Here is a 27,348-nt window from a genome sequence, read left to right as displayed (position 1 = left end):
TTATTCATTTTTTTTTATTACAGAAATCTGAGATTAAAGTCAGAAAAAAATAGCTTTGGTCAGACCTCAACATGTTCTTTACTAGTGAAAGTCAGAATTCTGATTAAAAAAAAAGAATATTCTTTTACAAAAGAAATTCAGATTTTTTCTAAAGAAAATCTCAGAAATCTGACTTTTTCTTAAAATATATTTTATTTATTTTCATGAAAACCTTCAGAATTAGTTTTCCTAGATCTCAGATTTAAGTAAGAATTTTTGATTTATTACTCAAAAGAAAAAATCAGTTTTGGTCAGGTCCAAAAGATAAATCCACATGTGGTCCTAACCATAGGTCCGGTCCTAACCTATGCCTGTAACCTCCCTCATTAAATATCCTTGCGTCAACGTCTCACGTGGTGGGCGCTCTCTCTTCTGACCATAATTTGGAAGTACAACTTCCTACAGGTTCAACCTCCACCGTTTGGCTGCAGCTGCGGCTGGACCCTTCTCGCACTGTCTCTGCAATTGTTTTCCGGTCCACTCCAACCGCTCTGTATGCAGCCGTTTTATTTCCCCCTTTTTTCAAAGCCTCCTAACATTTTTTATACATCCATGATGATTCACCATCCGCGCTGAGACTTTTATTTTGAAATACAAACGACGGAAATCGCATAGGGTCAAAAGTCTCTGATGCGCTTCTTCCGCGTTGAGAAATCCAAAGAAGTCAGATTAGAACGACAGACGAGTTTCACTTATAAATATTAATCGGCAGAAAGGGTACGTCAGTCTTAATTTTAAATACCACCTTGTCTTTAATGTCATTAAATCTCTCTCATTAACTCTAAAATAAACATGTTGTTGTTGATAACGGCTGTCGTTAACGTCTCAGAATACATTTACCTAGCTAGCATGCTAACGTTAGCTCTTATAAGGAGCCGAGACTTTCTCCCTGTTTGCGGACTTTGATCACTAATCAGAGGATAATATAGCCTTTATACTCCTGTGGAAGAGAGATAACAATCCAATTACATTACAGGATGCGGCTGCTGCTCACTGAATGCTCTGTGTAACGATAATATTCTGTGTTGTTGGCTTTGTTTTGACAGAAGCATCAGGAAAGTGGTGTAATGTCAGCTGTGGGCCCCCTACTGAGCTGCTGACTGTCACCTCCATCTTCATCTTCATCATGTCTGTGGGCGACAACCCTCACCTGCTGCTGGGCAGGATCCGCTTCCTGAACCGCTGCATCGAGTGCTTCAAGAAGAGCGAGGCAGTGCCGCAGTGTCTGTGTTTTGTTCCCAGAGAGGTCTGCTACAAGATCTGCAAGGATTCATCCTCCTCTTCCTCCGGACCATCCACAGGAGGAACTTCAGGAGGAGGCTCCACGGTGGGGAAGACGCTCGTGCCCGTGTTTGACAGCCCACACCAGACCCCAAACATCAAGAAGCTATGCAAGTACAACATAGAGCCAAAGAAAGGGACCTGCATCCGGACCACAGGGGAGGAGTTCTGCAACAGCCATGGTCTGTGGGTGAAAATCAGCAAGGTACGTTTATTTATCCCCTTGCAGGTTACTGTATTAGTGTGTTAATAGTAGGCTGACTTATTAAATAAAGAGGCAAGCACATGTGTAAAAAAACGAATATATATATAGAAAAGGATTATAAAGGAAAGTAGACATAACATTATGTGAACTACCACCCAGTAATCTACTTCAACTAGTCTAATTCTGCCTCAAGAGCTGTCATATTTACTTTACTTTAACTACTACATTATATTAATTTACTTTTCAACAGATGGGTGTCTTTTAGGGCTAATATTCAGGATTTTCATATTTGTAAACGCATCATTTTGTTGTCTATCAGAATCAGAATCACATTAAAGGTCCCATGTCATGCTTTTCTGGTTATTACCCATCCCCTTGTGTGTTATGTAGCTTTTTATGCATGTACAGTAAACGGTCTGCAGAGTCACAAACCCTCAAAGTACACCCTGTAGGGAGTAAAACTAACACAGAAAAGTCTATGCTGCCCCAGAACACCTCGTTGGACATTTTTCATTTTCCATTGTTTACTTCTTGGTTATAGTGACGTATTTCGGGTATAGTGACCAGTGTTTCCCCTAGGATGGAGTCATAGCAGCGGTGCTAAGGCACGTGGGCCCAGCATAATGTGAGCGCGGAGCGCGTGGAATCTTTTAGTGTGTGCGCGTGCGAAGTGCGCCCCGCCAATTTGTTTCTATGTGTCAGCACAAGAAAGGCTCTTGAGGCCTAGCACCAGGGCCGGTTCTAGACAATTTGCTGCCCTAGGTGAGATTTTAGGCGACATTTTATATATAAAGAATAAATGAAAAATCTCTACAAAAGACAAATACACTGCAAAAACAGAAACTTATTGACATAGGTAATAGTAGTCAAAATGGCTTCAATGTATTCATTATTGTATGAACATGTTTGAATTGGGGGGTGGACGTCACATCCTCTGGGGGTCCGGGGGTATGCCCCTCCGGGAAGATTTTTTTTTTAACATTTTACAGTAAAATGCTTCAATCTGGTGCACTTTGAGCACACAATTACTAGAGACCTGGGGCCGTATTCACAAAGCATTTTATCTTACCGCTAGGAGTGCTCCTAACTCGCGCTAAAACATTTTACGTAGGAGTTTTTTCTTAAAAGTTATTCACAAAGCCGCTGAGACCTACTCATACTAAGGATAAATCACTAAGAGTGAACTAAGAGTGACGCGCCGTTGCTATGGATTACGTCGATTCTCGTGCATGAGTTTAGAAGCGGTCAGTACGGTGATTGGTTGTTCAGAGCAGGCGGTCTCGGTGAAACTCATCCGCAACATCCCACAAACGAGCCCACTAAAACAAGGAAATAGCCTAGGCTAGAAATGTATTCCTATCAAATAGTTATGGACAGTGCAGTTAGCAGAATACACGCATGATGACAAGTTTGTGCAGACCACGATAATGACGTTGTATATGCACGTTAAAGAGAGAGAGCAAACAACAAAAAAATACGTAAATTGCATTAAATCAAGGAGGCAATTAAAAGCACCCCGCAATCTACAGTATTATCCAATGAGCATATTTCCAGCACTTAAACACTTTCAATAACAGCCCATACCGCCGTTAAAGCCCCCCTATCATGATGAATGAAAACAATCTGCGTGTTGATGGAATGTACTTTCTTTCTATTGACGAACACGTCCTCATCTTTTGAGGGCGCAATTATTTTTATGTGCGACCCGTCAATAGCACCGACCGCACCGGGCATACCTGCAATTGCCATGAAGTTGGCTTTGATCCTGTGTAGTTGTTGATTGTCCAAAGGAAACTGGATAAACTGTTGGATGATATGTGGTCTAGAGACCGCGTTGATGGTTTTGTTTATGCCACGGCTGACTGATGGTTGCGATATTCCTAAATCGTCGGCATTGCAAAGTTGCATTTTCCCTGTTGCTAAATATCGTATTGTTGCCAAACATTTTATTTCCGGACTAATCGGGTTATTCCTGTTAGTTGGGGATATTATTGCATCCCGCACTAATTCCACAACAAGTTTGATACCCTCACGATTTTGCCTATATCTCTTGATCAATTCACAGTCTTCCATTGTCTCCAAAACATTTCGTCTCGCCGCCATTTTCAGACTCTTTGTGAATAGGTCTTACTGAGTTAGGAGTCCTCTCGAGGACTTTTAAGCTCTCCTAAACTTAGGTGCTACTTTTAGGCCTAAAATACTTTGTGAATTGCTCTTAGTGAATAAAATTAGGAGTCCTAAATTTAAGACTGACACGCCCATTATGTTTAGGAGTTTCTCCTAAATTCGCCAGTTAGGAGCTACTTTTAGCCCTAAAATCCTTTGTGAATACGGCCCCTGATCTAGGGGGCACAACTCTAAAACGCCCATATGAAAAAGATCGGTTTAGATTTTAATAATCAAATAAGTATATGAACATAACCAATAACCTACCATAGCCAATAACAAATAAATGTAGCTTATTTTATTTTTGTTGTTCATTCATATCTTATTTAACCTAGTTAATATTTATTTATTTATTTATGCATATTTTTGTATCTCTCCAACTTTAAACGATATTTTTGGTTAACTGTCCTACAGTATACATTGGAATGGTTTCAAACCTGTTTTTATTTATCCTAATAATTATAAAGGAGTGCCTTGGAAATATGTGTTTACATAATTTGTGGTCAAAAACGTTTGAGACCCACTGAGATAACTTAGACTAAAGTGAACTATCTAAACACTCAGAGTCCTTTACCTCACTGAACCTCTCAGTCTGACAGGAGAGCTCTCCTCCACCCTGGTTGTAGAAACATCTACTTCTTATATCCGTTAGCGCAGCTAACTCCAGATTCTAATAACAACAGCGCCGGTACCGGTGCGCCCTCTCCCTTGCTCGCTCTCTCGCTACCACGCTCGTACTTTGGCTGTGAGCTGCGGGCGCCTGATAAGCCAACATCCCCCACTTTCATCACTTACAGCGCCCATCGTACAGGGCAAATTAAACGTGTAACCGGGGTGAAAAGGGTGTTACATTTACTTAATTATGAATGTTGTTACATCAAGGTCGAACATTTGGATGAGCGCCAACAGTCAAAAATGTTTTTTCCCTCCCAGAGATACCAGCGCAGCGCCCCCCCAGATCTGGCGCCCTAGGCGACCGCCTGTGTCGCCTATGCCAGAAATTGGCCCTGCCTAGTACATCCTACAATCCTAGTCTCAAGATTTAGCAAAAATACACCTTTATTGAACATACAGTAACACAAATACTACAAATCCACATAACAAACAATCAAAAATGAAAAAGAGTCGCCACTTATTATTATTTTAAGAAAAGAAAAAAAAAAAAAATTTTTTTTTTTTTTTTTTTTGGGTACCTGGCTGGCGCCCCCTAGCAACGGCGCTCATATTTCAGCAGCTGCGCTGCCACTATTTCTATATAGGGGAAACACTGGTGACGTAACGTAACGGCTCCTCAGATTGGTCCAAATTGACCAATCCGTGGAACCGTTACGTTTGGACCAATCCGCAGACTTCCTCACACACACACACACTCGGCGGGATGTTGCGAGGCTCGCTGCTGCGAGGAGTGGGACACTGTGAGCCGGCTCACTGATGTGGGGTCGGCTAGACACCGCGGACCTCATTCTGGGCACACACACGAACTCCCAGCCAGGCTGCGGGTGTGTTTGTGTTCGGGCTGAGTTTCGCTGTGTCTCTCTGTCTCGCAGACGGCCACTTGGCTCACAGGGAGGTGGGGGGGCAGGAGCTCCAACAAGCCATGTAGGACAGAGAGTGAATACACATACTATACAGAGATGCTGTATGAGAAACTAATGTGAGTTTGGAAAATTGAACAATATAAATCTATTCTAGTAGACCTCAACAATGGAATTATTATCAGTAGAAATGGCCATCACATGGGACCTTTAAGTCCCAAGTTCGATTCACGTACCAAGAATTTGCTTTAGTTCATACATAAACAGATTAATAGAAATAAAAAGGAAAACAAGAGCCAATATTGTGAAAAAAAACATTATAAAAAAGAATTTGCAATGTGAACAAGGAACATAAATACATATATTTAAAAAAGAAGTGGTGGGTCTGTTTCGTTTTTGAATGTGGTGTGAAGTTAATAACAAAGGCTTTATTCAGAGAGAGTTGCAGTTTGGCTGTTTCGGATGTATTTTGTTAAATGGACAACAAGAAGAACTACATTGATGTAGATCTTAACAATTGTTCTTTTCCCCCTTCTTACAGGCGTATCAGCTGTTAATTACATTTGGATGACTTTCTATGGGGTCTGAAAACACATGTTGACATAACTTGTCCCCGTCTGTCTCCAGGAGCAGCTGGAGGAGCACCGTCCGGGCCAGGAGCTGGAGGAGGGCTGGATCCTGGTGTGCAAACACACGGAGGGGGGGGACAGGCTGGTGCCGGTGGAGTCTCCGGAGACCATCAGCCGACAGCAGCAGCTCTTCGGATACGACCACAAGCCCTGCAACCGCTGGGAGCAGGTGGTGGGGGTGGAGAACGCCCTGCACATCGGCTCCAAGCCCAAGATCGCTGAGTGTGATGATTCTGCCGTCCAGAAGCTGAGGTGAGCATGTTTGTGTTGAATAGGGCTGCACAAGTAATCAATAATGTTATCCAAATCGCAGTATGGACTGTTGCAATATTTACATCGCAGGAACCACAATATTTGTTAAAGGCTCAAATGTTTTAAGTATTGTCGAGCTGATATCCTAACCTACAAATATGATTCTACACACATAAGAAATCATGTTTAAAAATATGTCTTAATGCTGAAAACATTCATCAACCCCAGAATCATATCCCAAGTACAAAATTAGTAGTTTTTTTTTTTACCAAATCTTTGCAGCCCTAGGCTTGAGTCAGATCAGAGAATCCCTGTTTGTGATTATACAGCTACAGATTTTCCCATTAAGCTTATTTTCTCCTTCAAATCTCTAAGGTTTGTTCCTCCCACCTGGTCATACGAGTGTGACGAGGACCTGGTGCACTACTTCTACGACCACATAGGGAAAGAGGACGAGAACCTGGGCAGCGTGAAGCAGTGCGTCACCAGCATCGATGTTTCTTCATGTTCGGTGAGAGTTTTTGGTGGTGTGTATTAAATGTACAAAAGTTTGTAGGTTCTTGAGATGTATGTCTTGAATTTCATATGAGAAATGGTCTGGTTGTCGGTTGTTTCTGTCTGCTTTTCACCTCGATGATTACGCATTTTTGTCAGAGATTATTCATAATATACTACTTTGAATTGAGTCCCTGTTAAAAAGATGTAATTAAGAGTCAGCCGGTGAAGGTATTTTCTCATAGACGTACCTTGTTATTTGCTGACAGGAGGATCCCAGCGGGGGGGCGAGCTACCTGACGGACGGCGACCCTGAGACGTTCTGGGAGAGCGACGGCATGCAGGGCCAGCACTGGATCCGCCTGCACATGAGGAGAGGCACCGTGGTGAAGTGAGGAAGCTGCTGGTCTTCAGCATTTTACACGTTGTAATCTAATCTCTGAACTTTTGAAAAGGAGTTTCGTGATGTCAGCTTGTATTTTTAGGATTTACAGGATTGAATTCCTGGTCATTCATCTATGAAGTATTTTAATCTCATCTCAAATGAATTCTTCTTGTGGACATGCCTTTTATTGTACATCATGTGCTTTTCCAGTAAGCTGATATTGACGGTAGACTCCACAGATGATAACTACATGCCCAAAAGAGTCACAGTGTACGGAGGAGAGGGAGACAACCTGAAGAAGCTCAGTGACGTCACCATAGACGAGTGAGCCTCTTCAACAATATATTTGTCAACATATTTCCCAAAAGACGTTCATAATAATCATTTATATTTTCCTCCAGCAACCTGATTGGAGAGGTGTGTGTGCTGGAGGATATGACGGCTCACCTGCCTGTGATTGAGGTTCGGATTGAGGAATGTAGAGGTAAGGCTTTTGAACAGGCTTCTCTGTAAAGTCAGATGAACAATAATTCAATATAGCTTGGATTAGAGCAGCGGTTCCAAACCTTTTTCAACTCACTTAAGAATCGAAAACAAAAATTGCAGCCCACATTCAACCATAAACAATACGGAGGCTAAATAAAGTTCTGATTGTTCAATTCAGAACATGTGACACGTTGTAAATCCAGTAGTACAGACTGTTGTCAAGGGCTGTAATGACCGTTGCTAAGGAGGATTGAGAAATAGAAAGGAAGGGAAAAAAATTCTTAATAATGAAAATGTTTCCCAACAAATCTTAATGTTTTGCAAATGATTTGGTCGGCCCACTTGCAATGCCTTGGATGCGCTGGATTAGAGGGAACAAGTGAAAATCAATCATCTTATTTTCGATTAAATAAATACAGGTAAGTTAATAAATCCAATTAAATGTCTATATATATATATATATACTATTATGGCCAGGCCTGGTTAAGTCCCATATCTGTATGAAATCGATCGGTAAACCCTGTTGTTATGTATTTGTGTCTTTTTTTCCAGGTTTTGAAGACATCAAAAGATTCTAAAGTGTTTTTGTGAACCTTAAATAAAGTCTCTGATCCTGCAGATGAGGGCATAGACGTCCGGATCCGAGGCTTGAAGATTAAGTCGTCCTGTGAGAGAGACCTGGGTCTGAACGCAGATGTTTTCCAGTCCTCCAACCTGGTGCGCTACCCCCGCCTGCAGGGCAACACGCCCGACGTCCTGTACCACAGAGCACTCGTCATACAGAGGTACACTTCATGTTCATCCCCAAAATGAGCTGTTTTTTGTAAAAATCTGATCAAATGGGTGCAATACATTTACTCCAAAGTGGTTTAAATGTCAGAAATGAAAAGTCAGATGCAATGCTTTGACAGGTCCTTTGATTTCTAAGCATGAAGCATTTCTCAATGTTGTTGTTGTTGTTGTTGTTGTTGTTGTGTCCTCTCTCTCAGGTTCATCTGTCTGCTGGACAGCTTGATCCCACACCTGGTTCCCGCCTGGGATTACAGTCTGGGAACCTTCAACCAGATCAAAGTGAGTCTTTGTGAAGCTTTTAATATATGCAAGACGAACAATGAATAATAATGAAGCCCGAAGTAGCTGCTCTTACTTTGTTTATTTGCAGTGAAACAACATTTTGAAAGAGTTTGGTTATAACTCATAAATGTGTTATTGAATATCCTCATGCGCTTCTTATTAGTACTTATCATTATTCTCTCCATATACAGTACGCCAGTGGTCGCCAACCAGTCGATCGCGAGTGTGGTGGGGGTAGATCGCGGACCGTAAAAAAAAAAGTAACAAAAGAAAGAAAAATAAAATAAAAATAATAATGTTTGAAAAATACGTTTTTAGATGTAAACCTATCATCCATCACCCCGTTAGCAAGTGCCACTTGATTGACGTATATTTGAGACACCTCAATAATAATATACATTAACCGTGCTTTACGTGAACCTCATCATGACACAAGAGACGACGGCAGGACTGTAATTTCCCGTGTTCAGTGAACGCAACAGAGGCAACACACCAGACCAATCAGAGAGTTGCATGGAAATACACGTGTGCTTGTGTCATTCAAGCACGGCTCTGTGTGTGTGTGGCGATAGCGCATTAAGTGTGATAGAGAGGGAGTGAGGGAGAGAGAGGGACCGGTGCTAGCGGGGACCGTGATGTTAGCATCTGGTTAGCTAGCTGCACTAACGGACATAAGGAGCTGTTTCAAACAACAAGCTGGAGGAGAGTCTTCCCCTGTCAGACTGAGGGGAGCTAAAGGACTCTTGAGGGGAGCTAAAGGACTCTTGAGTGTTTAGAACAGTTTTGTCACAAATTATTCAAAAGATTATTTCCGCGGCACACCTTCATATGATCATTATAGTTATACAAACAATAAGAGAATAAATGAAAAACAGGTATGAAATAGCCTACTATATGGCAGTAAAACAAGAATACAGTTTAATGTGATTTGTAAAATATCCATAAAGAAAAAGAAAATCTTTTTACAGTTCTCTTTCATATGGGTGTTGAGAGATGTATCCATAGATCTCTTCATGTTGCTCTCAAAGTGCACCAGATTGATGCTTTCAACTTCAATATTTAAAAAAAAATCTTCCCGGGGGAGCATCCCCCCGGACCACCCTTGAGGAGGTGAGGTCCGCCCCTCAATAGCACTTTACCCCTGCCTATATGCCGTGAGCTGATTATGGAGCCTTCATTGTAAGAGTAACTCAGATGCAATTAGCCTATATAAAAGCCTCAAATTGGAAGCATTATCTGGGCGCTCTTTTCCACTCAATTCTGCAATAGGTAGATCTCTCCTTTCACCTAGGCCGAGGTCGGTGATCTTGGGCTTAAAAAGGTTGGTGACCACTGCAGTACGCTATATACAATAAGCAACATGTTATTCCTTCAGTGCCCCTGTGTACACAATAAAGACCAACAGGTTAACATCTATTGTCTATTAAATGTAAATTTGAATCTTTGTTTTTTTATTATTATTATATTAATCATTATAATATGTCAATCTCAAGGGGTCTTCCTTATTAAATAAAGGGTATTCATAGGAACATTGGTTTGAAAAAGGCCGTTCCAGTAGTGTTAAACAGTGCATAACAGATATTATAGTTTGTGCTACCATGCTGTTTTGACAACATCTACAACTTCTATAAATATTTTATTTTATTTTAATGCTTTATTTGTTCATTCTGATCATTTCTCAGTGCATCTCTACTTAATGAATATTATAATGAAATAACTCTGAAATGTCTTTCTCCTGCGCTCCTGTAGAGCATAAAGCAGTTCCTGCTGCTGTCCAAGCGGCGCTCGGCGCTCATCACTCAGTGCCTGAAGGACTCTGAGACCAGCAAGCCCAACTTCATGCCCCCACTCTACATCAACCGCCGGCTGGCCATGGAGCACCGAGACAACCCCTCTCTGGACCCCAGCTGCAAGAACGCTGTGCTCAATCAGGTACTCTATACACTATATAGAAAGGGACTAAGTACATGTACTCAAGTACTGGACTGTTAAATGTTCAAAGTGTTTTTAAATGCCATTTTATAATAATAATAATACATTACATTTATAAAGCGCTTTTCCTGGTGCTCAAAGCGCTTAATAATATGTTTCTCTTAATCCTCTTAATGTCTTAAGCACTTTGAATTGCCTTGTGTTGAAAAGTGCTATAGAAATAAACTTGCCTTGACTTCTTAAAGTACTTTCCTATTTGCTGTTAGTTTATACTTCTATTAATTAATAAACCCTACTTTTAGTTGCTTCAACATTAAAGCGACACCTAAATGAATCGGTCAATAGTTATAATCCAATGAATTGTTCTAAAATGGGCTTTTCTGCATAATGAGTAATTTAAGTGTTGGTATGTTTGTGTGCTAATACTTCACCATCAAACATTTCGGGGAGGGATTATGGTTTGAGGAATTATTATTCAGTTTGTCTGTCTGTCTCTGATGCATTGTGGGAGCTGTCACTGTTGCTTTATGATTTCCATTGTTCTCCTTGCAGGTGTATGAAGGCCTCAAGCCATCTGACAAATTTGAGAAGACTTTGGATTACAGGTGTGTATTTATAGCCTTTCATCTTGGCTTTTACCTGAATTTGACTGAATCACAAGACCATTGAGATCTGAATCCACCGTCTCTCTCCTCTGTGTTTGCCAGATGGCCGGCGCGGTACGACCAGTGGTGGGAGTGTAAGTTCATCGCCGAGGGGATCATCGATCAGGGAGGAGGGTTTCGGGACAGCCTGGCTGACATGTCGGAGGAACTCTGTCCCTGCTCAGCCGAGTGCGCCATGCCGCTGCCCTTCTTCAGCCGCACGTCCAACCAGGTAACACCTCACCCTCACCAGCTACAGAAAATACAAATGTTAGCAAAGTATAATTGGTACAGGACGATTACTAGGGGTGGGAATCACCAGGCTCCCCACGATACGATAATATCGCGATACTTAAGCCACGATACAACAGTATTGCGATTCTACGATTTGCTAAATATTGCGATACGATATATTTATATATATATTTATCTATCTGCTGACTCCATCTTTGTTTTGACTAACTTCCTGCCCATGGCTATGACCACACAAGAAAAACCTCAGCACCATCTAGTGGATTGAAAAAGCAATTGTTACCAAAAACTTTAATTTGGATTTGCAATATGAATAGTTTATATCATAAAATATCGATACTTTGCGTGGCGATATTGTATCGATACACATTCAAGTATCGATACTATGCTATATGGATTATTTCCCCCACCCCTAACTAATACTGAATACAAATAAATCAACACTTGTTTTCCTTCACCTGCTGCTCCTCAGGGCTCCTTAGAGGCCAGAGATTACTACGTCCCCAACCCGTCCTGTAGAGAGTTCAACAAGTACGAGTGGATCGGCCAGCTGATGGGAGCGGCCCTCAGAGGAAAAGACTTCCTGGTGAGTGCCGTTTGCTCTCCATGAACTGTATGGCAATAAAGTAAGAATGAATGTATGCTCAGAGTGGATTTCCCTCTGTGTGCGACCCCCCAGGTGTTGGCGCTACCCGGGCTCGTGTGGAAGCAGCTGACCGGAGAGGCAGTCAGCTGGAACAAAGACTTCCCCGCTGTAGACTCTGTGCTGGTGAGGACTTTAAAATGATTTCACCTGATAACATTGAATGTCAAACGTAGGCTCTGCAGACTGAGTTGTACAGCACTGGTAGGAGAGAGATTGATATTTGATTTATATTTTATAGACTCCATTTTGAGATTGTTGAGTCTGGGAATCAACTATTAAAATACAGATATGCTTAGTAAAAAGCCGGCAGCGTGTTTTTGTCTAAGAATTCTGGCCGCGTTCAGATTGACAGATCCCGGACCACACTGAGTTCAAATCTATTTCCGAACCAGTCTTCATCTTTTTGCTGATACGTGTCTCTAAACATCAAACAGAAAAGCTCATAAACAAGGTTGAAAGTAATGTTAATAACTCAGCAAAAATGTTCTATATGAAATTTACAACAAACACTTTTCAAAGAAGGAAGTATCCATTTTACTGTATCTCACCCACTCTTCTGCACTTAGCGTTAAAATGCCATACTTCATGCCACACCCTTTTTAATCTTTCCTCTCTCTGCATTACAATATATCGAACACAGTCTCTAAGTGTCTCATGTAGCCACTAATCCGGACTTTTCTAGCCACTGTCTCAAGCTACTTGTGGGTTTGTGTCTAGGTGAACCTGCTGGATGCCATGGAGAACATGGACCAAGAGACGTATGAATTCAGGTTTGGGGAGGAGCTGGTTTACACCACCCTGCTGAGCGACGGCCAGATGGTGGAGCTCATCCCTGGCGGCAGTAATGTTGCCGTTGGTTACGAGGAACGCAGCGAGTTTGTCCGCCTGGTGCAGAAAGCTCGGCTGGAGGAGAGCAGGCAGCAGGTGGGACTGCGTTTCTTCACTCTTCACACTGCTAGTTGTTCCAAAGTCAGCTAATTCCCTGAAGTGTGTGTGTGTGTGTGTGTGTGTGTGTGTGTGTGTGTGTGTGTGTGTGTGTGTGTGTGTGTGTGTGTGTGTGTGTGTGTGTGTGTGTGTGTGTGTGTGTGTGTGTGTGTGTGTGTGTGTGTGTGTGTGTGTGTGTGTGTGTGTGTGTGTGTGTGTGTGTGTGTGTCAGATCGCAGCCTTGCAGGCGGGGCTGCTGAAGGTCGTTCCTCAGGCTGTGCTGGACATGCTCACCTGGCAGGAAGTGGAGAAGAAAGTGTGTGGAGACCCTGAGATCACTGTGGAAGCCCTGAAACGACTCAGTGAGTGTTCAGTGACACCGTCCGTTTAGTGCCATGCTAGAAACCATCGATGAGTATTGTCATAACTTGAGTGATTTATACACTTTTAATCTAGCGCCATCGTCCAATACTTTGTTTTTGTGAAATTCCCATCAGCCTCAGCTGTAGTTGTGCTTAGTGATAACCAGCTGATGCTTATATGCCTGATAAACATCAGAATGCTAACAAGCTCAAAAAGACACATCTTAAGAATAATTGTTGTTTACTGCAAATTCAGTCTAAAAATGTAATTGAGTTAAAAGAACATTGCTATTTCTAAGATTGGAAAACATGTGATAGTAACATCACATCTGTCAAAAGGGATGTTAACAAGCAAAGCAGATTATTTAAACAGATGTATTAGGAGGTTAATCCAAAGAGGAAGTTATTAAAACTAGCAATGTATCAGAATTATTCTTTTAGAAGCTTTTATTCAGATCAACATACAATCATCTATGAAAAAAAAATCAGAACAGCTGAAGACGCTCGATTTTTGATCATCTTCAAACAAACACTGCCAAAAATAACACATTTAAAATGCATTAATGTTGTTTCTTTCTCCCCACCAGCACGCTATGAGGACCTGGAAATGAGTGACGTCAGAGTGCAGTACTTATGGGACGCACTGACGAGCTTCACCAATGGTCAGTTTGCTGTTCGTTCTTCCATATTCTACAGAGCATATCTACTGTATTCAACATCTTGTGATATCAACTAGCCTGAAGTGTTTGGATGCATTTGTTAGGCTGAAAAAATACAAATGTAAACTCTGACTGACTGACTTTTTAAACCCTGTTTTCAGAGGATCGCAGCAGGTTTCTGAGGTTTGTAACCGGTAGAAGTCGTCTTCCTGCGCCTATCTACGTCTTTCCTGATAAAGGGTGAGTGCATCCCCAAAAAATGTCATTGTAGATTTCAAAAACGGATCTTTAAGAACGTTACAATAGAGAAAGATGGTATTCATTTCTCTGTTTTCTCTTTTAGCATGGAAACAACTGATGCACTTCCACGCTCGTCCACTTGTTCCAGCACTCTGTATTTACCCAACTACCCAAGGTACGCTGATGATATGTGTTTGTTCCTGCAAAATCTGTTACTGTACAGTTGTGTTTACTGTGCACTTGTGTGTGGAGCTATAGCAGGACACTAAGTTAAACACCAGCTGTGAGCTAATTTCTTCTTAAAAATAAAATTGGTTGCACAAAAAACCCTTAAAGTCTTCTTCTTGGGGGTTTCCTTCAAATGTTCACTTTTTTTCTTTGTCTTATATTTAGTGAATCCCTTAAAGTTAGTTTAATCTGTGAACTTGGTGTTTTGTGGAACTGGTCTGAGCTTTTATGAATTAAAACATATTTGTATTGACACTAATGTGACATGTTTGCATCCCATCCTTTTTCTCTGCTGTTGTTGTGCCTGCAGTGCAAAGGTTTGTGAGGAGAAGCTGCGTTACGCTGCTTATAACTGCGTGGCCATCGACACCGACATGAGCCCCTGGGAAGAGTGATCATCTCTTGCTGCTTACCCGAACAAACACTTTTCAAATCACTGATGAATGAAGAAAGATCTCGCCAATTGTATCCACATATCGACACAACTGCCAATCAATCATAGCTGTATATAATAAAGAACTCTATGGAAACATGAAATGACTTTATTGTTTCTTGAATTAAACATTAAAGGTGACCTATCATGCAAAATGCACCTTTGTACGTCTTTTATACATGAATATGTGTCCCCGGAGTTCCAGGGAACTCACCAAGTGTCAGAAAACACAACCCTCTCTATTTTCCTCCATACCCAAATCTCTTAAAAAGGGGCTGCAACGGATCTGATACAGACTGATCCAGATTTGAACACTTCTATGACGTCACAGAAGTGGCGCTACGGCTATTGGGCCAACTCCACCAATCAGGAGGAGACAGCCACGGACATTGCCGTTCGAAAGCGCTGGAGACGCTGTAGTACATATGCCAGGGCTGTAGATGGTGCTGTTCTCACAGAATCAGCCCATGCAAAGACAGTGTTAAATTGAGCGAAATGAGGAATGGCTAAAATGCGTGATCTGTTTGGTATTTTGAAAAATAAAGAAGTATAAATATGCCTTTTATATAGGTATGGTCCTATATTATTCAAATATAGCATGATAGGTCCACTTTAAATTAATGGATGTGTTTGAAGTTGCTATACGAGGTTGTGGCGGGCTTGAAAAGTTATATGAGGGCAACGTTTGGATGAGTATTGTTCTGCAACTGAAACAGGATTAATTTAAGGATATAATGAGAATATTAGCATTTTCAGAGCTCAAAGTTTTGTTGTTGTTACTGCTGCTTCCAGTTCTACACATTTTGGATGCCTATTTATACAAAAGTAAAGCGAAAAATAATGCCTTTTGCCCCCGCAGTAAATCGATTATCTTGACTGACATCATAGTTGTAGATTTTATTATTCTGTAATTCTTGCAATCACACAACAGTAGTTTATATGTGTCAAAAATGGTGTGCAGTGTTACGCTCTGAAACCTACTCCTATGCACAGAATGATAACATGTTGAAACAAGAAAAATCGGATGAAGATGGATGTATGCCAAGGGCCATAAGATCAGTAGTGGACCAATCTCAACCCTCACCTTTAAGCCTCAATACCTGAGCACTATATTTATATTATTTTTAATAAAGTAATCCCTATAACTCTGTTTATTTGTATTTTATTTCATTTGTCTAAAATGCAAATATTTGAGTTATTTAGTTATTGATTTTCACACTTGGAAACTTTTTAATCTGAACTAGAATTCAACATGTATTTGTTTGTAGCTGACAAATGAATGGTTGCTCAAACATTCAATCGGATACATTTTTTTTATTTTATTTTGGAACCCATCACACACAAATAAAAAATGAGCAACAATCCTTTCATGCATGAATTATGAAAGCCTCACTCAGGATTTTTTTTACCAAGTGTTTTTATTGCTCTCGGGCATTAAAAACAAGATTTTAACTTTAGTTTTTTTTAATCTAGTTTTTTCAAATTTAGGAAAAAAATCTTTTATATGTCAAATCAGGTGGTCTGTATGCATTAAAGTCTAAACTGAAAACTTGTACATTTGAAAAAATGATAAATAAAGATGTGCAAACTTAAAATCACATTATAATGACTTAAGTATCTATATTTAAGGCCCAAAAAGATATTGCAAATTAAGTATTTTCAAGAAGAACAGTAGCAGTAACAGTATGAAGTTTAGTTGAAATATAGCCAGTGATGCATGACGTCCACTTTAGTGGACAGGCAAATAATCATGATTTCCTGCTAACATAAAATAAATACTTTGACAATTTATGAATTATATGATTCCTTAGTTGTTACTTGATGTCACCAAATGTTGTATACCTGCAGGGAGCGCTTTCCATGAAAGGATTGGCAGGATATCAGCAGGTAACTTGGTCCATCTGGCGGTCTGTCGTCCATCTTGGTTTGAGAGATGTATCATGCACTTGCACTGACTTTCCAATGAGTGGCAGTGTATGGGATGATGCAATAGGGTCCTATGTAGTGGCTGATGGTGCAACTATTCCAAAAAAAATATGAATATACAAGAAAACACCTTTTGAAAACACCTTTTGAATAGCTGTCCACTGTAGTGACCTCTATGCGTGAAAGGGTTAATAAAAGAGAAAAGGTTAAACCAACCCAGCATTACGTTCTGACACCGAGTTAAATCATTTGACATATGAAGAAAACTTGTCCCCTTATTGCCTCTAAATGAAACACCATATTGTAATTAATAAATTCATGATTCTTACCATTTGTTGTTGTACCCACGTTTTCCCTTGGACGAAAATCAGCTAAATGCATGTATTTTAGGTTCATAAAGATTGACAATTCAAAACAAAAAGTATATTGTAAAACTAAGTAACAAGAATTGAGACAGGTGCAGCTCCAGTGGTTCAATTCAGTGAATCTTTAAGATGTAAACACCATCATTGATATAGCCATCCTCTTTAGCTGCGTTATTCCCAGTGTTGGGACTAACGCGATACAAAGTAACGCGTCAGTGTAACGAAACCACTGTCTGTGACAACTGCTAGCGTTACTCGTTACCTATTCCCATTGAGTAACGCCGTTATAGTTACTTTGATTTAAATGGGTGCGTTACATTATGTGATGGAACTGAACCGAATCTCCCTGCGGATGTAATTTACAGGCGAATACAGCGAGGAGTGATGATTGGTTAACGCGGGGTAACATTTCAGGGTAAGCCAATCAGAGACAGAGTTGGGCGGGTCTTGCCTTATGGGGAAAATACACACACACGTACACACAAACACTTGCTAATGCTAACACACCCGGCAACGCTCACCACCAGCACACACACACACAATGCCAGATGCAAGTATCAGCGAGAGCAGCAGCGCATTTGCAACTTGGAAATATAACCACTATTTTCAATTTGTGGGGATAAAGGAAGCAAAAAATATTACGGTAACATTTAAACTGTGTGCAGGACAGAAAGCATTGTCCACATCGAATAACAGCAATGCCAATCTCCTGAAGCACCTATACTAACTAATGTACATGGGGCTATAAAACTATTCGCCAAAGGCCCCACTGTCTCAACCACCGGCAGTGACCCAGATGGAGCAACACCATCTAAACAGCCAAAAAACGATTTTTTTAAATCGCCACATGTCACCCAGAGTCAACTAAACAGATTGATTGCCAGGTATGTTGTTGAGGACATGCTGCCCATCGCAACGGTCGAGTCTGTTGCATTCAGAGAACTAGTCAGCAAAATACCAGTGAAAGCATTTCATTTTCAATGTTATTGTTATTATTTTTAAAGTAAAGTAAAGTAACTTGTTACAAGTTACTTTTATAATGCAGTAACTAATAAAGTAACTAGTTACTTTTTTGAAAGCAGTTACTATAACTAGTTACTTTTTAAAAGTAACTTGCCCAACACTGGTTATTCCACTGTCACACACACCTTCACTGGTAATATATTCACTTCACCACCAATGTCAATGTATGGAAACATCTGCTCAGTGAAAGTGTGTGTGAAGGTGTGTATGTGTGTGTTAGTATCAGGATCAGAGAACAACAACTCTCCTCTGTTCTAGTCCAGATTCACTCTGACCCTCCGGGGCTTCTTCTGCACTCTGAGAGGAGTGTGCGGATCTAATGGTGACCCTGCATAGTATTCACCATCACAGAAATGTATTCTCCATAATTCAGACCATATGTCTCCCTTCTTTTGAGCCGACTCTGCTAACTCACCCAGTAACCAGTATGTGCTGTCTCCAACCTGGACGTCCCAGCTGTGAGTCCCTGAGTTGAAGCCCTCAGAGCCCAGGACGCAGCAGAAGTTATCAAACCTCTCTGGGTTTTCAGGAAGTTTCTGATACTCTCCTCATCTCACAGAGGTCAGATCTTCAGACAGGATGAGGTTTGGATTAGCAGTGTTTGGGTCCAGGATGAGAGGAGAGTAGGGTACCTTCATCTTACTCCAGATGTTGAAGCTGAGGTTGCCCAGGTGTTTGGCCGGCTCTATCAGAGCTCCTGAGGGCAGCTTTGGATCCTCCAGCAGGGGGCGCTGCAGCTTCTCCACTGCAGCCTTGTAGTTGTGCAGGAAGGAGACGTCTTCAGCTCTCAGCTCCTCCTCTGGGGCTCTGACTGTGGCCGTTTCTCAATCTCGAGGATGCTGGCTTGGTAGTTGCGTACTACCAAGTCACTTCCTTCAGAAACGAATGAAGTATGCTTCCAAGCCACGGCTTCAGAAAACAAAGAAGAATGGAACAGCCTAACAAGTGTGCCACTCTCTCTAACGGTTTCAACATAAACTGTACCAAAAATAAATACCTCACGATGTCTATCGAATTTGCTTTACTTTCACGGAACACATTTTTGGTGATAACAAATGTAACAAAGTAACATATTTATCAACACATATTCTACGCCACTACATACTTACATTTAAATGTGTGCTGCGTCGGTTCAGCCATTCTCCGCAAGGTTTTTTTTTAATTGGTCCGTGCGCAAAGCATTGTGGGGATTTTAAGGACGCGAAGTCTACCCATGTGCAGCGCAGCCTCGAAATTTTCCGCAAACCAAGGATGCGGCCTCGGTGGAATTCCAAGTATGCTGGACACTGAAACGGTCCTGCTGCGCCACTTGATGAGCATCCTTGAAATATAGTATCCTCGAGACTGAGAAACGGCCACTGTGTGTCAAAGAGCTGCTATCTCTCTGCTCACAGCCTCCATCTTCTCCTCCATCATCCTCCTCTTCTGCTCCTCTTCCTCCCTCAGTTTAGCCATCCTGGCCTCATCTTCCTCTTCTAGAAACTGGTGAAGCGTCTGAAACTGCTTGTTGATCTGCAGCTCTGTGTGATGAGTCTGGACCTTCAGGTGTCCTGCTGTTTGATCAAACTTCACTTTAACTTCTTTAAAAGACTCTAACTTCTCCTTTAAAGGACTCAGAGATGTCTGGAGCTCCTCTTTGAGAACCTGTGCAGCCTTATTGATGGGTATGAAACTGTGTTTGTTGTGTGTTTCTGATCCTCTGCAGATGTGACACACTGGCTGCTGAAGGTCCAGACAGAAGAGTTGGAGTTCTTCAGAGTGCAGAGTGCAAAGGGCCTCTGAAGCGCTCTGATCTCTCTCCTGAAACACTCACACAGGCTTTAGACAGCCGTTACAGAAGCTTTGGTTGCATGACAGAACAACAGGATCTATAAAGACGTCATTACAGAGCGGACCGATCCTCCTCTGGTCTGGAAGACATGTTGTCTCTGAGTAAAGCTGAAAACACAGCAGACAGGGAGAACAGTCAGTCATTGCTCCGCTTCCTCCTGACTTCACTTACATTCACTTGAAGTGCTGTTGGTCAGACTCAACTTCAGTGTGTGGAGAACTCAGAGGAAGTTGTTTGGTCTGAAGGTGAACCTCTGTTTTTCAGTCCGTTTGTCACTCCGCAGTGATTAAGAATGAAAAACGGTGTCCTGGTTTGTCTCTGTTCACCTGTAGCATACGGGTGTGTCTCATTCCTCGGATACCAACAAGGCAAGGCTATTTATAAAGCATCTTGCAACACGAGGCAATTGAAAGTGCTTTAGAAAAATGAAAGACATTAAGATCATTAAGAAATAGTGCAGTGTAAAACCATTATAAACATCCAAAAGCAAAGATAATAAAAACACAGGTATATGTATATAAGTTACAGTGCAGTGTGAGATGTGAATAGTTTAATTAAAAGCAGCGGCAAAAAGAAAAGTCTTTAGTCTGAATTTAAAATTAGTAAAAGTTGCAGCGGACATGCATGTCATGGTTTGTTCCAGATACTTGGCAATACCCCTAACCACATGCTCACATTCCTCACACCAGCCACAATTCTACAGCTGGTTTAACATTTTGAACCATTCAGAGCTCATAAAATATCCTTCAGTTGTTCAGTTATAATAAAGTTCTTATCTGTAAAGTAAAAAAAGTTATTTTCATTTTAGTAGTATATTTTAGTGCTATTCAGTGGTGTAAAGTCACTACTTGACTCAAGTATTGTATTTAAGTACAATTCTGAGGGACTTGTACTTTGATTGAATATCAAATTGTTGCTGCTTTGTACTTCTGCACCACTACAATTCAGAGGTAAATCGTGTACTTTATTTTGTACCTATAGTTAGTTTACATATTTGAATTAATAATAATGGGAATCAACACTTGAATAATAACTTTAGTTACACCTGGATTAAATTCTCAAGTTACCCTGCAGTTTACAGGGTATTCAAAAATAGCTGCACCTTTACCAGCTTCAATAAGACTTTAAGGATCAATAATTATAATCAAAACATATCATATTATTCTGAAATGCACCTATCTGCATAATGAGTACTTTTACTTTTGCTACTTTAAGTATATGTTGATGTTAATACTTTTCTACTTTTACTTTTGTAACAAAGTGTCACTCTGGTACTTCTATTTTTACTGAAGTCAACATCTGAAACGTCAACCACCTCTGCTTTTACCTTTGTACTTTTACTTAAATTGGATTTTGAATGCATTATTTTTCATGTAAAAAAGCATTTCTGAATGACAGTGGTGCTACTTTTCCAGAAATGTCCATCGCTGTAATTGATCATTAATCCGCAATAACATCAACACCCGCGATGATACTTCTCTGTGGACAACAAAACCTCGCCCAGATGAAGATCTCGCAAAGTATCGCGAGCTCACGTGGCTTCAAACCTCCCCATGATCCTTTGCGATTCCTCTTTCTAGCCGGCGCCTGAGAATGGGTACGTGTTTTCATGCTCTGGTCGGAGGGAGAATCCTTGTTCATCTGATGTTTTAACCAAGATATCTATCTAAAATGGTTCGCTATACTGCAGCTAAATGTTATCTGAACATATGTAGCTGGATCTTTGTTGACTGCGTTCGAGTTGTTTTATTTTATTTAAGTATTCTGAAAAGGCTGTGTGAAGGGCTCCAAGATGGCCGCCTTGTTGGCAGTGTAGTTGGCTTCTGGTGCTGAAATGTGTTTAAAAATGGCACACTATTGATAGTTGGTGCTATTTATCTTATTTCAGTAGTATTCAGATGTGTGTACTGAACTGTTAACCGTTCATGAAAAGCGTTGAGACGTTTTAACTGTGCCAATAGAGTGGCGAATTAACTGTAGCATGCTAGTAGTAGTTAGCTTAGCAGGGTGGCAGTGAGCCTGACACGCTGCTGCACAAAAACAACGAATAATAAGTATGCTTATTTGAGAAGGAAGTTGTGTATTTAACATATGGTTTTGTTTGTTATGTCTGATCAACGTGAACGGCAATGGGAAGTGTATCTTTGACACGTGAGGTACATGCTGGTTCTTGAAAGGCCACAATGTTTAACAGATTTGGAAATTGCTACCACATTTAGCTAAGATAATTATTACTTGTCTATTAAGTTCTGAGGCAGAATTACTCTAGCATACGTAAGCTTCTTGATCATACATTTCCTTTAATCCAGCTTGACCATGAGCTTTTGAAGTTAATTTAGAACAGTAAAGTGAATAGAGGATACACTGGATGTAGAAAAGGGCTATGTATAATTTCTAGTCATTGATACAGATTGTTTTTATTTTACCAGTTGATAGCACTTGGACGTGTTCCTTGTTACTATTTGCACAAAGAGCAAGTCCATTAAACAAGCTTCAAATGTCAATCTGTTTGCATCATTTGAATGTTTTTATGCTTGAGCAACATGATGAAACTCATAAGCGGATCCAAATTCAATTGAGGAAAACTTACCTTGGAGAACTGACGCTCAAGCATAGCAAATCATTCTGTGGAAATAGTCCTGTGAGTTGTGGTGATCTAACCTGTTTCTTTATCCATGTTTGTTTTTATTAAGGTATCTCAAGGGATAACTGGCATAAACGCCGCAAGACCGGCGGTAAACGCAAGCCCTACCACAAGAAAAGGAAGTATGAGCTTGGACGCCCTCCTGCAAACACAAAAGTGAGTAAAACGGTGATCACCTGCTTCAGGCCAACTTGTGTTGAAGTGTGGGTGATGAAAAAGAGACCTTAGGTTTGTCATTTTTGAGCCGTTTTGGATCAAAGTTCTTGACTTACCAATGCCAGGACATGTCATAGTTACTCTGACACGCTTCAACGCATCAGAATACAATCTTAACTCATGGATAACCTGAATCCTAGGAAACCGCAAAACTAACATTTGTCTTTTTTCATTGTTTTTCTTAGATTGGACCCCGTCGCATCCACACAGTGAGGGTGCGTGGTGGGAACAAGAAGTACCGTGCTCTGAGGCTGGATGTCGGTAACTTCTCATGGGGCTCTGAGTGTAAGTTTGTTTTATTTCACTAAAGGCATCTTACAATGATGATAACTTTGTCCAGTTCTGCTACTGAATGCAAGTGCTGATATCAAAGACATCTGAGAACGATCTGTTTCCTCTGCCTAGCATTTATAAGTTTTATTTAGTAATTGTTGTCTAACAGGTCCTAAGAGAGCAGTCATTTGCTTTTACTAACTGCCCTTTATGTTGTGTACACAGGCTGCACACGTAAGACCAGGATCATTGATGTGGTCTACAATGCCTCCAACAACGAGCTGGTCCGAACCAAGACCCTGGTGAAGAACTGCATCGTGCTCGTGGACTCTCTTCCCTACAGGCAGTGGTACGAGGCCCACTTCGCCACTCCTCTGGGACGCAAGAAGGGAGCCAAGCTCGTAAGTGGAAGGAAACACATTTCCTATACCCCTTGCTGTGTGTAGGGAATCAGAACTCAGGCACTGACTTCAGTTTTTAACCTAATTTATGTGACTTGGGCCAGAGAATGCATCTGTTTTGTTAAAGCCACACAAAGATACCTCTAGTAATTCCACATCGTGATACTCTCGGGGTTTGCACGTCTTTCAATGAAGATAACTTTGTCCAGTTCTGCTACTGAATGAAAGTGATGATAATGTGACTCTGAGAAAGACCTGTTACATGCATCCCCTTGCTCCTAAAGTCCTAAACAGACGGAAACCTTTCTGTTTAGATTATTTATTTGAATGCTTATTTAACAGTTCCTGTAGGACTCCTGTAATGAGTAGTACATTTTTATGCATGTAAGATTCATCTTTCAGAAATGCACCGCAATTCTGTTAATATCCTGCTAATGGGCTTTCCTTCCATTGTTAAGACTCCTGAGGAAGAGGAGGTCCTGAACAAGAAGAGGTCAAAGAGGACCCAGAAGAAGTACGATGAGCGCAAAAAGACGGCCAAGATCAGCCCCCTCTTGGAGGAGCAGTTCCAGCAGGGAAAACTGCTTGGTGAGTCTGAACATCTGTAGTCTCCTGTAGTGATGGTCCTTAAAATCATTACATGGATTCCATCACTGGTTAATTTATTTGGAAGCACTTCACCTAATAGTTTAACGAAATGTACACTTTTTTTATTAATATACTTCTAGCCTCAAAATGTGATGCTAGTTAATCCCACTCCTGAAAGACACATCTCAAATGTCATATTGTCAAAAGAGTTATTTGTTACTCGAGTTCAAGATATTTTTCATTTGAAGAACATTTCAAATGAAATATGGGAAATATAATAAATATATACTTTCAAGGATGACGAATTGAGAATCTAAATTTACAGCAGGATATCTCCAATTTATCATTTTGGGAATAATCTGCACTAGGTTTGAGGCTATATTCAACCTATTCCAGAGGCAGCATGTAAGGTAGTCTTTGAAGAAAACTAATGCTTAAATTACCACCAAGAAAACTAATCGTAGAAAATGTCCCTGACGCCTCTATAAAGTGATGTCTGTCCCGGTGCACGTCTCTCAATGAAGATAACTCTGTCCAGTTCTGCTACTGAATGAAAGTGATGATGATGTGACTCTGAGAAAGACCTGTTACCTACACAGACATCAATTTTCATGGGCGTTTGGCAACAAATCCTTAATTTTCTCTTATTTAAATAAAACGTTATAGTATGATAAGAGAGTCATTTAAAGTATTAATGCCATAGGGATTGGGATCCCAGTAAAATAGACAGGTGTTGGACAGTTTGATAGCATTTGTTCCCCTCAGCTGACATGTTGTCTCTCCTCCTGCAGCTTGCATTGCATCCAGACCCGGGCAGTGCGGCAGGTGTGACGGCTACATCCTGGAAGGGAAGGAGCTGGAGTTCTACCTGAGGAAGATCAAGGCCAAGAAAGGCAAATAGATGTTCAGCTGTTTGATACGTCAATAAAATCCAAAAGCCCCACAACTGTCTGCTGTCTCGTTACTGGTTCTTTGTTTTAGTAGTGATAGAAAACTGCATTGAATTTGTCATCTTGGCCACAGGCAGCCATAGGTTTTGTTTGACCTGCTTCACACAGAATTCTATGGCCTGTGCCAGAATGGTTTAAACTAAAACTGTCATGTATTCATCTGATAAACATGGTTTGAGGATATATAAGATAAGAAGTACCTAATTGATCCCAATTACAGCATTTTTTGTGTGTGATTCCAATACAAACAAAGAAGGTTTACATAAGAGCTTGTCGGTTTATCAGGCAAACCCATTAGTGTTTTTTCTCAAACAGTATTTCATGTCAGTAGGGATTGTGAGTTAAATACCTCACGTTGGACTAGAAGGCTGCAGGATTTCATAGACTACTGGAAGCTGAAATGCATAACAAGTCTTATAACAATGGCGAAAGTTTTCAATGATTAGATTCCTTTATTGTCACTAGAGTACAGCGAAATAAGCGTTCCCGATGGGGCAATCACGCATAGCGGACAGTAAGTATCATTTTAACAATAAAAGCTCAAACTTTTAATATATAAAGGGACTAAATTGGACCTATGATGCATTGAACTGTACGCTTACAAGAGGAATACGGTCAAGGCAAACAAGTTATTCTAAATGTATTTTTCAGTGCAGTTAATTACAAATCTAGACATAAATGTGTTCTATAAAAACGGTATGAAATCGATATGTCATTAAACGTAGTTGTACATGAATTTGAGTGCTTGACAAATTAATGTACAACAATGTTAATTTTCACGGTTCAAAATCGTGGCATTTTGTCTGACATGTTTTTTAGAACGTCCAAACAAAATAGATTCAAATATCAAAATGGCTAAACATTTAAATATGGTGATTATTTTCCCATCTCATTAAATAGATTTAACAATGAGTGATCTAGCCTGTACTGCATTAATGGTTACAATATTATACACATGTGTCGCATACTAAACTCAAACCAATTTCTCAATTGTTTGAAGTGTATCATGTATCATTCTACCTCTCATTCACTACCTTTTTTTGTCAACTCCTTTATGAAAGAACCTGGCATTTATGTATTGCTCCACTGTGTTAGGAACTCCCTGTAGAAACCTTTAGATAAGTCAGGTTCATCGAAAAGGTTGCTACAGGTTAGGTTAAATAGTTTATTCTTATGCAAGTTTTCTAAGTGAATGAAATTAAACGGAAATTACAGCAAGAGTTAAGGAACTTCTGGGATTTTTTTTTTCTCATCTCCTTAAATAATACACAGGTAACCACTATGATGTATCTAGTGGTCGTAAAATGATTATTGGAAGAGCTAAGAAGTACACATGTTTTTTACTTTTTGAGAACATTTTAGACCATTTAAACATTTTTAAACATTCAACTTATTTTAAAAACTAAAGGCTAATTGTGTATTTAACAAATATTTAATCTGAAATATGAAACTGTATTTAACATTTTTTATTTTTGTTTAAAAAAAAATCATTAGTTTATAAGTCTACACATGATGTCAACTTCTTGTATACAAAATATATGATGTGTTGATATATGTTCACAAAAGTCCCCGACATGACAACGTACGTAATTTGCCCCCTGGATACTACTCCTAATTCTAGGGTGGGTTACACATGCAGTCTTAGTTTTACTGTTTCCACCTGTAACAATAAAAAGAGTGAAATGACAAATACAAGCTGTCATTACCACGATGCTTCCAAACATTTTCCACAACTATGGATATAAAGAGGTTAAAGGTCACATATTAAGCAAAATCAATTTTTTCATGTCTTTTATACTTAAACATGTGTTCCCTCTGTGTAAAGACATTCTGAAAGTTTCAGGAAAAAAGATTCGCTCAATTTTTGTCCTGATCCATTTATATAAAAACCTGTCTGAAAATGAGCTGATCAGATTTTGGACACTTTGTGATGTCATAACGATTGTTTGGCTTGTGTAACTATTAGCCAATCACCAACCAAGGTAACCCCCCCTAAATACCTCTCATACCTCATTCACACCAACGGTGTTTCAGGGCCGGTGTCAGTACCATATGTGCTCGGCCTACCATATATGTTCGGCCTACCATATGTGTTTGGGGTCCGTTACGCTTACCAATGACGTCACGCATTGGCTGTACGGCAACCCAAGAGGTAATAATAATAATTCTAAATAAAACAGGAAGTTAACCTAAATTACATTTAAGACACTGCAACGAAAGTAACAAAAACAATGTAGTATACTTTTCCGTTTCACAGAACAAAA

General features: G+C 40.3%; 2 protein-coding genes across 3 annotated transcripts; both read left to right on the top strand.

The window, feature by feature from the left end:
• The first annotated feature begins 418 nt into the window (after window positions 1–418).
• On the top strand, window positions 419–15,024 carry hectd3 (HECT domain containing 3). Of its 2 annotated transcripts, none has more exons than XM_079648942.1 (20): window positions 419–756; window positions 1,086–1,525; window positions 5,854–6,107; window positions 6,483–6,618; window positions 6,872–6,993; window positions 7,198–7,311; window positions 7,389–7,471; window positions 8,093–8,258; window positions 8,463–8,544; window positions 10,297–10,479; window positions 11,032–11,084; window positions 11,187–11,355; window positions 11,848–11,961; window positions 12,055–12,144; window positions 12,739–12,945; window positions 13,178–13,307; window positions 13,895–13,969; window positions 14,128–14,206; window positions 14,310–14,381; window positions 14,745–15,024. In XM_079648942.1, exons 2-20 carry the CDS (start codon window positions 1,166–1,168, stop codon window positions 14,827–14,829), a joined length of 2,574 nt encoding a protein of 857 aa, XP_079505068.1. In that variant the 5' UTR covers window positions 419–756; window positions 1,086–1,165; the 3' UTR covers window positions 14,830–15,024. The 2 variants fall into 2 exon arrangements, with proteins under 2 accessions (XP_079505068.1, XP_079505067.1); XM_079648941.1 differs by having other exon boundaries at window positions 8,078–8,258.
• A 6,532-nt stretch (window positions 15,025–21,556) lies between these two features.
• Window positions 21,557–25,080, top strand: LOC307018052 (small ribosomal subunit protein eS8). The gene is made up of 6 exons (XM_079648110.1): window positions 21,557–21,609; window positions 22,706–22,812; window positions 23,058–23,157; window positions 23,371–23,546; window positions 24,005–24,134; window positions 24,926–25,080. The coding sequence occupies exons 1-6, from the start codon at window positions 21,606–21,608 to the stop codon at window positions 25,033–25,035; spliced, it is 627 nt and encodes a 208-aa protein (XP_079504236.1). The 5' UTR covers window positions 21,557–21,605; the 3' UTR covers window positions 25,036–25,080.
• The last annotated feature ends 2,268 nt before the right edge of the window (window positions 25,081–27,348 follow it).

This window comes from Notothenia rossii (assembly GCF_949606895.1).
Source record: "Notothenia rossii genome assembly, chromosome: 9".
NCBI classification, from domain to species: domain Eukaryota; kingdom Metazoa; phylum Chordata; class Actinopteri; order Perciformes; family Nototheniidae; genus Notothenia; species Notothenia rossii.
Note: the sequence above shows the minus strand (reverse complement) of the source record. Positions and strands in the feature narration are given on the sequence as shown.